This window comes from Mauremys reevesii, linkage group 23, assembly GCF_016161935.1.
Source record: "Mauremys reevesii isolate NIE-2019 linkage group 23, ASM1616193v1, whole genome shotgun sequence".
Classification (NCBI taxonomy): domain Eukaryota; kingdom Metazoa; phylum Chordata; order Testudines; family Geoemydidae; genus Mauremys; species Mauremys reevesii.
In genome coordinates this window covers 5,459,609-5,471,412 of record NC_052645.1, presented here as the reverse complement: position 1 = coordinate 5,471,412, position 11,804 = coordinate 5,459,609, and the positions used below count along the sequence as shown (strand labels likewise).

Genomic DNA, 11,804 nt, shown 5'->3' with positions numbered 1-11,804 from the left:
TTGAAATGATCATCTCAGAAGCAGAAGTGAAAAATCTCAGCAAATTTTTTAAACAGATATATTTTAAATGATTTGGTTAAGTTAAAAAAAATCCAACTGGAGTGCATTGTCTGTCCTGTGCAAATATCTTTGTCTTTGCCCTTTGATAATAAATGCAAACATCTAGTAGCCAAGCCCTTATTGCCATAGCAGCAGGGGCGGCTCTAGGCACCAGCAAAACAAGCTGGTGCCTAGGGCGGCAAAATGTAGGGGGCGTCCCCTACTGCCGGGGGGGGCGGCAGGCTGGGCCGGCGGACCTGCCGCAGTCATGCCTGCGGGAGGTCCACCGGAGCCCCGGGATGACTGGACCTGCCGCAGGCATGACTGCGGAGGGGGCGCTTGTCCCGCGGCTCGGCTGGACCTCCCGCAGGCATGACTGCGGCAGCTCAAGCGGAGCCGCCGGACCCGCGAGCCGTCCGCAGCCGCGGGAGGTCCAGCCGAGCCACGCGGGACCAGCGGTCCCTCTGCAGTCATGCCCGCAGGAGGTCCGCTGCTCCCGTGGCTCCGGGGCGCCTCCCGCGCATGACTGCTTGGGGCGGCCAAAAAGCTAGAGCCGCCCCTGCATAGCAGCTAAGCACAGTGGAGCAAAACATACTTGTACAAAGTTATCCACAATGTGTACCATAAACTAGTCTCTATTGCAAGATTTCCAGGAACACACAGTACAAAATCAACACACTTAACAAACTCTGCAGTAAACACCACCCCCTTTCATTGTTCTCTGAAAGTTGTAAAACTCAAGTAGTAGAGGCCCGCCACTGGGAGAATTCTCCAAAACCAGAAAATTCTACCACCATGCCTGGGGAGTGCCACTACATCCTCCAATAACTGCCACAGTGGTGCCTAAATGTGAGGTGGTGCCTCCAGCAAGTAAGCCCACTAAGAGTTTTTAAGATCATTGACACTACCTTGGATTGCATTCCAAATGAACAGGGAACCAGGGCAAAGGTTTGAGCATGAGTGTTAGGCACTCAGAATGGTTTGCTCTAATAGCCAAGTGGATGCCATATCTGCACTAGAAGAAGCTCCTATGTAGTCTTCATGGGCAGCCCTAAGCAGAGATCATTGCAGTAGTCTAGCCTAGAGGAGGCAAAGCACATGCAGTTCTGATCAGGTTCTTATCCATGTCCTGCACTGTAGCAGCTGAATGCATGGGTGCATGGTAGAAAGGAAAAGTCTAAACTTTTTGCCCACTCACAGATATCAAAGTTTCAGTGGTCCACCAGTGATGACTGGGGAACAACGAGCTGGGAATCCTCTCAGTGAAATATGGGCATAATATAATACCATTGTTGGTCGGATGATTGGAGAGGTTTGGAGTTTGCCACACAAACACTCCTAGCAGTTCTCTGGCTGGTATCACCAGGCTGCTGCTAACTGGTATAAATAGCCTTGTCCAGTGTCAATGTGGCAGATGAGTTTTTCCCATTACCATCTGGGAAATTTTTCTAGAAAAGTTGAGGAACCAAAACCTCATGTAAGAACCCAACCAAATTCCCCACCCTGTTCTACTTCCTGTGCTTGATGGAAGTTTAGTATTGAGCAACTCAGGGTTAGACAAGGAGCTTTGAGTGTCTTCTGATCTGTAACCAAGCCTGGCACCCTCAGGATAGCCAGCTTTCTGTGTGCCCAAATTGTCTGCCGCCAGCACTGTTTGGAGCAGGATCAGGGGCGGCTCTAGGAATTTTGCCGCCTCAACACGGCAGGCAGGCTGCCTTCCGCAGCTTGCCTGCAGATGGTCCGCTGGTCCCGCGGCTTCCAAAGCTGTGGGACCAGCGGACCCTCCGCAGGCAAAACGCGGAGGCAGCCTGCCTGCTGCCCTCGCGGCGCTGGCAGAGCGCCCCCACACACACAGCTTGCCGCCCCAAGCATGCGCTTGGCATGCTGGGGCCTGGAGCCGCCCCTGAGCAGGATCCATTTCACCCTGGACTGAATGCCTGAGCTTAAAACCCGTAACATTTTTGCACTGGACTTAACACCACGGCAGCAGTTGAGTAGTTTGGAGGGTGCCCTCGGGTGTGGCCACAAGCTGTTAGTTTATTAATGATAAAATACCAGAAAACAGTCTTCAAATAAGCAACCAGCTACATTACTTTGTTTCCAGCAGCACAATCTTAGGGACAATAGCCACTCCCTCTTTATAATCCCATCTATAAGAAATAAAAGCTATGATGATGAAGCATTAAAACCCCATTCATTTGCTATCTTAATTCCTATGCTGGCAATCATCCTCTGTCACTTGGAGGTTTGCAGTTGATATTCGGTCTCTCTGAAAGATATGTGCTAGCTCAACCAGAAGTTATTGGGCTGAGTCCAGGAATAAGGTGACATTCTCTAGCCGGTGACATGCAGGAGGTCAGACTAGATAATGGTCCCTGGTGGCCTTAAAATCTATACATACGGATCCCAGGGATTGGGGGAGCTAAGGCTGAGGTTTCCAGCACATCACCAATACCCATCGACTTTCACAGACCCCCCTTCTCCCCAGCCTGGTTACTTGGATCAGATCCCATAGAATCTCTGTCATTCATAAGAGTGAGCTCTCCTCATGGCAATTCCCATGTTAAAGTGCTGACAGATCACACAAGGAGATCGGAGGAGGGGGAAAGACACAAAGTCAATGGCATTTTTCTTCACAGAAAAGAAAACAAGCTGAGCTGTGATTAGTGTCCCATGAAGCATCAGTATGTGTCAGAAGGTGCCCCTTTGCAGCCCCTGCTGGGTCCGTATTCCTCTGGTTGCATTTGTGGATACGGGGATTGAATGCTCATATTTCCTCTTCCTGATGGAAATGCAGAGATCTGGCCCATTGATGTGTCCCTCTCCGGCCTGGCTTAGTGAGAGGAAGCTGATGACACAAGTAGCCCAGCCCTGCTCAGTAAGAGACAGGGCTGTATTCATTTCTCATGGGATTGGTGGGGAGGTCATTGATGGGCACTGTGCCCTCAATCACTGTTTCAGTGGTTTGCCTGGAACACTTGCGACTCCCTTTCATGCTTTTAAGATTCTCTGAAAGGTGCTTCCTGAACTTCTTGGTGAGGAAGCAGTAGATGACAGGGTCCAGCATGCAGTTGGTGCTCAGGAGGCATAGAGTCACCTGATGGGCATCATTGATCTGCTGGCGCAATGGACAGTTTTCTTTCTGCCACAGTTCTAGGACCGTCAGCGTCCAGGGGAGGTCAATGAGATGGTGAGGTACAAAGCATATGATGAATACAGCGAGGACAGTGCATACCATCCTGAATGCCCTCTGCTTGACACGGGTGCTCTTCTGCAGCTGCACTGACTTGGTCAGCAGTGTCCTGATAATGAACAAGTTACACACCAGTATAAACAGGAAAATGAAGACAAAAATAATGAATATGACAACGTGGATGGCGAGGATGGGCAGAGTGTCGCCAGTGGTGTTATAGCGCTCGAAACACCGCTTGATGGTGCTATTGTTAATCTCCTCCTCATTAGTTCCATCGCCAATGAGGTAGTACAAAGCACTGCTCACTATCACCACCCAGATAGCTGCGGAGAGGAAGATACCCCTTCTCCGGGTGGGGAACTGAGCAGCTGTGATGGGCTTGGTCACTGCCTGGAATCGGTTGTATGTGATGACTGTCAAAAAGGCGATGGAGCAGTAGGTGTTAACAAAGAACAAGTAGCCGGCCACGTTACACAGGAATGTAGGCATAATCCAGTTTCCTTGGTGGTGATAGTAAACGATCCACAGGGGCAGTGTGATTAGGAACAGCAGGTCAGCCACTATCAGGTTCACCATGAAGATCTTGATTTCGTTTAGTTTCCTCCAAGCATAAACCTGGCAGAAAATCCACAGCACATAGCAATTGGCAATGAAGCCCAGAATGAAGATGAAGCTGTACATGATGGTGAAAAGGGGGTATCTGAACTCAGAGTCCACCCCGCATGAGGTGTTAGCGGACAGGGTGGTGACACTCAGGGGTGAAAGAGTGCTAATTCCCCCCTTCGAGGACATTGTGTCACTGACCCGATTCTTCCAAAGCAGAAAATTTTCTGTCCTCTTCTTTTCTTCTTATTCTAAGAATACAAAACATATGATAACAGCATGTAGGGCACTGCCAAGCCCCAGAGCCACCTGTCTGTTCTCAGTTCATATCCTCTCTGACTGCAGGAGTTCTCCAGCATTCCTCTGTGCACACTCACCCCTCTGATCTCTCCTCTCTCTCTTCGACCTCAGACACCCACTCTGCTGTCTGCCCCCACCCACTCCACTCCTTCCTTTTCTCAGTATTACTCCAGTTTCATACCCACCTACATCCTATGCCCACTTGCTCTGTGGTCCAATAGTTATTACTGGAAATCAGATGTATTTCCTAATGTCTCCTTCTTGGACACTGGTCATATCACAGGACATTAGGGACCACATAAGCCATGTTCTTTAAAATATAGAATGGCTGGTCACCCTATGAGCTCATATCTGCCTACCCCACCTGCCCCTCCAATCTCAGCCTCTTTCCCAGAGCTGTGTGGTGGGGAAGTTGCTCTTTAATTGCTCCTGGCCCATCTGACTTGCACTGAACATAAGAATGGCCCTACCAAGTCAGACCAAAGGTCCATCTAGCCCAGTATCCCATCTTCTGACAGTGGCCAGTGCCAGGTGCCCCAGAGGGAATGAACAGAACAGGGAATCATTAAGTGATCCATCCCCTGTCGCTCATTCCCAGCTTCTGGCAAACAGAGGCTAGGGACACCATCCCTGCCTATCCTGGCTAATAGCCCTTGATGGACCTATCCTCCATGAATTTATCTAGTTCTTTTTTGAACCCTGTTATGGTCTTGGCCTTCACAACATCCTCTGGCAAGGAGTTCCACAGGTTGATTGTGCATCACTGTCCCTTCTCACATAGGTTACTTCCTCCCTTTTCTCATTTACTGTTGACCAAGCAACAACCTATTGCCACATAAACACAGAGAAACCAGAATCATTACTTAATCACATATAGTATATGGGACAGTAGGCCCAGTGAGCTCCGTTAGCTCCACCTCTAAGAGCTCACCCATTTCTTTGAGGGAGGGATGTGTTTGTATAGGGACATATGCTGAGTTTCTTGTAACATGACTTTACTGTAAAAATATATCCCCCATGCTGTGAGCTATGATGCCTGCTGAAGCAACCAATGCATAATCAAAGCCCCTGATGGTGGTGCACAGCCCTCTCCCCCCACCCTCTCCAGGGTGCAGTGTGGTGTGCATGCCCCATGAAATAGATCCATTCCATTGCAGGTTTTACTGACAAGCAGCCCGTGGCAGTGGGTGTGTTCATGGGTGGCAAGTTTGTAGAAATTTTGGTGGTGCCCAGAACCGCCCCCCCAACTCTGCCACCCCAAACTCTGCCCCCACCTGCCTAAAGCTCTGGGCGGGGTTTCGGGGGGAGGTATGGGGTGCAGGTCCTGGGCTGGGGATTAGGGTGCAGGAGGGGTGCAGGCTTTGGGATGGAGTTTGGGTGCAGGCTCTGGGCTGGGGGTGCAGGTATAGGAAGGGATGAGGGGTGCAAGCTCTGGGAGGGAGTTTGGGTGCTGGGTGAAGGCTCCGGGCTGGGGCAGGGGGTGGGTGTCAGGAGGGGGTGAGGAGTGCAGGCTTTGGGACAGAGTTTGGGTGCAGGCTCTGGGCTGGGGGTGGGGGTGTAGGAAGCTGAATATGAGTCAACAGTGTGCCCTTGTTGCCAAGAAAGCTAATGGCATTTTGGGTTGTATAAGTAGGGGCATTTCCAGCAGATCGAGGGATGTGATCATTCCCCTCTATTCAGCACTGGTGAGGCCTCATTTGGAGTACTGTGTCCAGTTTTGGGCCCCACACTACAACAAGGATGTGGATAAATTGGAGAGAGTCCAGCGGAGGGCAACAAAAATGATTAGGGGGCTGGAGCACATGACTTATGAGGAGAGGCTGAGGGAACTGGGATTGTTTAGTCTGCAGAAGAGAAGAATGAGGGGGGATTTGATAGCTGCTTTCAACTACCTGAAAGGGGGTTCCAAAGAGGATGGATCTAGACTGTTCTCAGTGGTAGAAGATGACAGAACAAGGAGTAATGGTCTCAAGTTGCAGAGGGGGAGGTTTAGGTTGGACATTAGGAAAAACTTTTTCACTAGGAGGGTGGTGAAGCACTGGAATGGGTTACCTAGGGAGGTGGTGGAATCTCCTTCCTTAGAGGTTTTTAAGCTCAGGCTTGACAAAGCCCTGGCTAGAATGATTTAGTTGGATTTGGTCCTGCTTTGAGCAGGGAGTGGGACTAGATACCTCCTGAGGTCCCTTCCAACCCTGAGATTCTATGATTCTATGAAGGGGGAGGTGGTGCACGGTCTGAGAGGGGGTGCATGCTCTGGGAGGGAGTTTGGGGATAGAAGGGAGTGCAGGGTGAGGGCTGGGGAGGTGAGGATGAGGGATTCTTGATGCAGGAGGGAACTCAGGGCTAGGGCAGAGGGTTGGGGTGTGGGGTGAGGGCTGTGGGGCTGAGGATGAGGGGTTCATGCTGCGGGGGGACTCAAGGCTGGGGCAGAGGATTAGGGTGCAGGAGGATGAGGGTTCTGGCTGGGGCTGGGGATGAGGGATTCATGATGCAGGAGGGGGCTCAGGGCTAGGGCAGAGGTTCGGGGTGCGGGGGGATGAGGGCTCTGGCTGGGGCAGAGGATCAGGGTGCAGGGGGATGAGGGTTGGGGCAGAGGATCAGGGTGCGGGGGGATGAGGGCTCTGGCTGGGGCAGAGGATCAGGGTGCGGGGGGATGAGGGCTCTGGCTGGGATGAGGGCTCTGGCTGGGGATGAGGATTAGGGGATGAGGGCTCTGGCTGGGGCAGAGGATCAGGGATGAGGGCTCTGGCCGGGATGAGGATCAGGTGCGGGGATGAGGGCTCTGGCTGGGGATGAGGATTAGGGTGCGGGGGGGATGAGGGCTCTGGCTGGGGCAGAGGATCAGGGTGCGGGGGGATGAGGGATCTGGCCGGGGATGAGGATCAGGGTGCGGGGGGATGAGGGCTCTGGCTGGGGATGAGGGTTTGGGGCCTTGGGGAGGCTCAGGGCGAGGGCGGAAGCACAGGGTAAGGGCAGCCTGCCTTGCCATTTCACGGGGAAGTTTCCATTTTCTGTTCCAAATTGAAACAAACATTAGTGAAGGGCGGGCGCTAGGACCCTGGGGCAGCAGACAGCAGTTCTTCCGGGAGCCGATCTCTGGCAGCGGAAGCAGGCAGGGGAGAGACCCGCGCTGATTTCTGTCAGGCAGGGACGCGGGCGGTGGGGGGGACATGCAGGGGGAGGGGTGGCAGGCGGGGGCTGGGACCTTCTCCAGGCAGGGAGGCAGCGCTGGGGGGAGACCCGCGGGGGCCGGAGCCCGATCCAGGCAGGGCTGGGGGAAGAGACCCAGCTCCAAATATTGCTGGAGCAGGGCACCAGCCCTGAATATTCCTGGAGCCCGGGCACCGCACACAGATATAACCTGCCGCCCATGGGTATGTTCAAAGCCTTTCTACAGCAGTGCCTGGAGTTTGGGCACAGTTGCACTCTGGAAAGGCCCTGTGGAGTCTCTGCTGACTTATCAATGGAAGAGAACATAGAGGAAACTAATCTATCCCTAACACCTCACCAGGAGCCGAGTGGAAAACACAAACCAATGCCCCTGTTTTCCTCACAATGTCACCTTGCCCAGAGAGCACCTCTCGAGAGCGACTTGCCTGTCTCTGCTAGAAGATGCCTGGCCAGGGAGGGGGTGGGGGCCCAAATGGGAAAGGGGTAATTCCTAGACATCCAAGTTGAGGAAGAGTTTGTAGGCTGGGAGATTGGGAGCTGCCGAGGGAACCTGCAGAGAGAAGCTGTATGGTGCCAGCTGTTGCTCAATCAGGCTGCTCACTCAGCAGCAGCACTGAAGTAGCCCTTAGATTGACTGCCATGAGAGAGCAGAGGGAAGATACTGCAGCACCTGGCAGCACACAGGGGAGTGTTGCTAAAAGAGAGCTAGAGGTTTGCTCCAAACTCACCTGTTGCTTCCAGAGGAGTCCATCAGCCTTGACAGCCAGGACAGTGTTCCTGCCCTGGCATGTGCAGAGGGCTCTGGAGTGAGGTGATGCTGTTCAGTGCTGGTTAACCTCTGAGCCTGGTCCTCCCCACCCTGTTCAGTAAAGGAGACTTTTTGTGGCTTTGTTCCAATCCAACCTGTCTGCTGCACTCAGAGATTCACTCATGAGGCTGCTGCACTATATTTAGTAGCCTGGAGATGTCCAGGCAGAATCACCATGTGCTAATTTAAATCATTCCAAGCAAGGCCACCTCCTGGCCTTCCTTCCCCAGTGCGGTTGTGGTAGGGGTCAGTATTCAAGCCAGGGGCAAGAGGAACCATCTGGAATACACACTTTGGGGAAATACAATCAAATCTCTGTCTGCATCAACCAGGGGCTTTGAAGTTGCTTCTCTCTGTACATCCATCCATCTAACCTAGGATTGGATTGTGGAGACTGAATTATACTCTCTCCTGGAATGACCCCTCTAGGTCAGTGTGTGCATGAAGCTGCCCATGCTGTGACTGAGAGAGGGGACTTTAGGCTCCGGGCTGGCAAACCACCACCATCTTCCAATTAACAGTGAATGGAGGTTGATGCTGAATGTACAACAAACCTTTTGTATTAATTATACACAGCGTCAAGGAGGCCAGCATTATGCACTGTAGTACAGAATATATGGAATTGTTACCAAGTTCCTAGAGGCTTCCCGCTCCTAGTGCATCACACTTGCTCTAACAGAAAGGATTTCTCTGCCTATTTAATGCAATAACCATGGTTCTGTCTCTCCACACATCCTGTAGGCCTAGTCCAGGGAATGAGCATTGCAGCCCAGTGAGTGCTGCACATTCAGGCCATCCTGGCTCACCGAGTGTGCATCCCAGCATAAATGGACAGATCCTCGGCTGCAATCAAGGCATTTAGTGCAGCTTAGGAAGTCAGGTTAAGAAAGTCGCTTTAAATTACCTTTCTGTTCCCCTTATCCTGGGGCCATCGTGGTCCGAGTCCCAACTCCAGCCTGAAGGCTGCTCTAACTTACAATATTGCCCAGCAGTCAGGGATCCATTGGGCAAGAGGGAACTCTGGGGATAGACCCTTTTCCAGGAGGGGTTTGTGCCATAGGAACCTTTGCAGCAGCATGACAAGCGCACTGGAGGGTCTGCCCACATCAGGCTGGGTCCCAGACTGAACAGATATTTCTAGCTCATCACGTGCCTAGCTCCACTCAGTGTGATCTAGGCTTGGATTGGGCACCAGGCTGGGAATGGAAACTGGGGTTCCATTCCCAGCTCTGCCCTGGACTCACTGTGTGACTCAGGAAAAAATCACTGCATCTCTCTGTGTCGCCGTTAGTTTCCCCATCCGTAAAGCATGTTAAGTGCTACACATACTTATGTGTCCTGGGGAAATATGCCTCACATATTCAAGCCCCAGGAGTACCTGTCCTGACGGAACGTCTAACACTCCCATCCTAGCGATGGCAGGGCCAGTGGATCTCAGCCTGGCCCAGTGAAGAGGTGTCCCCAGAGGTGAAAGTAAGCTGGTACGGGCCGGTACGGAGGACCGGTAAGAAAAGGAGACTGACTGAGGGAGGGAAAGAGAAGCCTGCTCCCTGCATAAGAATAGTTTAAACTCAGCTGTTCCCTGATGGTTCAGCCCCCAGGGCTAGGTTTCTGGACTCCTTGTTAATTTCACGCACAGTAGCTGGGGGTAGGGGGTTGAGGGGAGGGTGTGTTTGACCATGGCAGGGGCAGTCCCTGTCTGCCCCCGGGATGAGGGGATCTCTCCTACTAATATACACAACAAATACAAGCATTTGGCTGCACAGTTTAAATCCTGAGCTAATAAAAGCAGGTGGAAGGGGAAAACTCACTGTCACATTGGTTTCTCATCGCCTCCCTCCCCCTCCTCCAGCCAGGCTGCAGACAAGGCTCTGAATTCCATCCCATTCCCCCCAGCAGGGGTTTTCCTCTAGGCTCTAGCTTGCAGTAGACTGGCTGAGATGCCTGCTATAGCTGCCTGCAAAAGAATGGTTTAAACTCAGCTGTTCCCTGTGCAGTTCAGTGCCCAGAGTTAGGAGCTGTTTCTGGCATCCTTGTTAATTTCACTCCCAGTTGTTGTTGGGTGTGTGTGACCATGGCAGGGGCAGTTCTTTTCTGCCCCCAGGATGAGGGGATCTCCTAAACACAATCAAAATCAGGAACCATTTCCAAGTTCAAATCTATCCCATTCCCTCCGCAGCAGAGGATCATGGTTGTGATGTCCAAACTGCTTGCAGATCCTCTTTGAAATGTTACTGTTTAAAAAAAAACAACACAAAAAACATGGAGAACATGGTGGAAAGATGTGTCATGATGTTTAGGGTTTATTTTGGGCAAAGCAATTTTGCTAAAGCAACTAAAGATTTACAGGGAAAGCAAATAGCCCCCATAGACAAAACCACAAAGGGATTAGAGGGGAAAACTGAATATTCAGGGAAATTATTGTGCCTCCTTTGAAAGAAATAGTAGTTTTCATTTCAATCCACTCTCTTTCTATATTGATTTAAACACCTGAAATGTCCTGAGGATAGCGGGTGCAATCTAACAGTAAAGGGTGGAAATAGGGATTTTTGCCCACAAATCTAACAAGTACACCACAAATGCGTACATATCTGTCACTCATATGCACACACATGTTAGCCTATGAGTCAGGTATACCCTAACATTTCCGTGGGGGAAAGACAAAATTTGGGCATAGGAGGAAGGATTTCCGAATAATGCTCTATAAAAGGTGAAACAAATTACCATTAGGCAGATGATACACCCATCTATCTGTTCCTGTTTACCCATCGCCTCCACCCCATCTATGCATCGATGCTACCCATCTACAAGGCTATTAACTATTAATAGGCTGTGGTATTATTTCTTTTCAAAGCTGTAAGTATAAAGGAATCTAGTTTCTGCTTTACCTTTTTAAAGCACCTAGTTTATATAGGGTTAAAACCAACTTCCTTTATCAGAAGTGTGAACAACACCCAAAGTGCTACTACACAGAGTGAGCTTATAACAGTGTATTATCATAAATATGTCTCTTAAAGAACTGTGATATTTTGTAACTTTGTAATCTCGAACTGTTTTAACATTTTTACATTTACTTATTGTTTCATTGATTTTAATAAAAGGTCTTGATGACTATTTCTGTCTCAGTGTAAGTTCCTGTCATATACCCCGAAGCTCCTTTTATAAACTCTGTGAAGCCTGATTCAGGACGAACTTTATCTTCCGATCACACACATTGGCGAGCCACACCCATATAATTAATATATATTAATTATTTTTAATATTACTAATTAATTAGAAAATTAATTATCAAATAAAATTAAATTAAGTGGATAAATTCCACCGACCCTACTAACCCACCCCAAATCAGGCTACAGGGTGATTTCACTCCAGAGGTCAGACTCTTCTCTGACTGCACTAATGGTGGAGGATGATGTTGGGGCACTATTCTGCTGTGGGCCCTGATGCTAGAATGAGATGTAAAATGAAGCACTAATGGCTTGTGATCATTAAAGATCCCCTGGCACTTTTCAATCTGGGTACGAATTCCAGTGCTGTGATGAAGCAGAGAAACTGCCAGTCAGAACAGCAGGGTTTAAGGAGAGTCTTTGGGCCCAGCGAGCCCCGCCCTGCTATCCCTGCAGACAGTGCCAAGCCTGGAGAGGGGAGGGCTGACTGCAAAGAGGCAGGAGCTAGCTGCCTTGCTACCCA

General features: G+C 50.6%; 1 protein-coding gene across 7 annotated transcripts in view; it reads right to left on the bottom strand.

Moving 5' to 3' along the window:
* Positions 1-1,886: 1,886 nt before the first annotated feature.
* Positions 1,887-11,804, bottom strand: part of PTAFR (platelet activating factor receptor) — a 39,169-nt gene continuing 29,251 nt past the window's right edge. For 5 of the 7 annotated variants that reach the window (XM_039511876.1, XM_039511881.1, XM_039511877.1 and 2 more), the window contains 2 exons: positions 8,035-8,165; positions 1,887-4,086 (listed from right to left, as the gene is read on the bottom strand). In XM_039511876.1, the coding sequence (XP_039367810.1) occupies positions 2,915-4,024 (1,110 nt within the window). In that variant the 5' untranslated portion in view covers positions 4,025-4,086; positions 8,035-8,165 and the 3' untranslated portion in view covers positions 1,887-2,914. Of the gene's footprint in view, positions 4,087-8,034; positions 8,166-9,925; positions 10,072-11,804 lie in introns of all 7 variants that reach the window. The other 2 variants (XM_039511880.1, XM_039511882.1) reach the window with 2 other exon arrangements.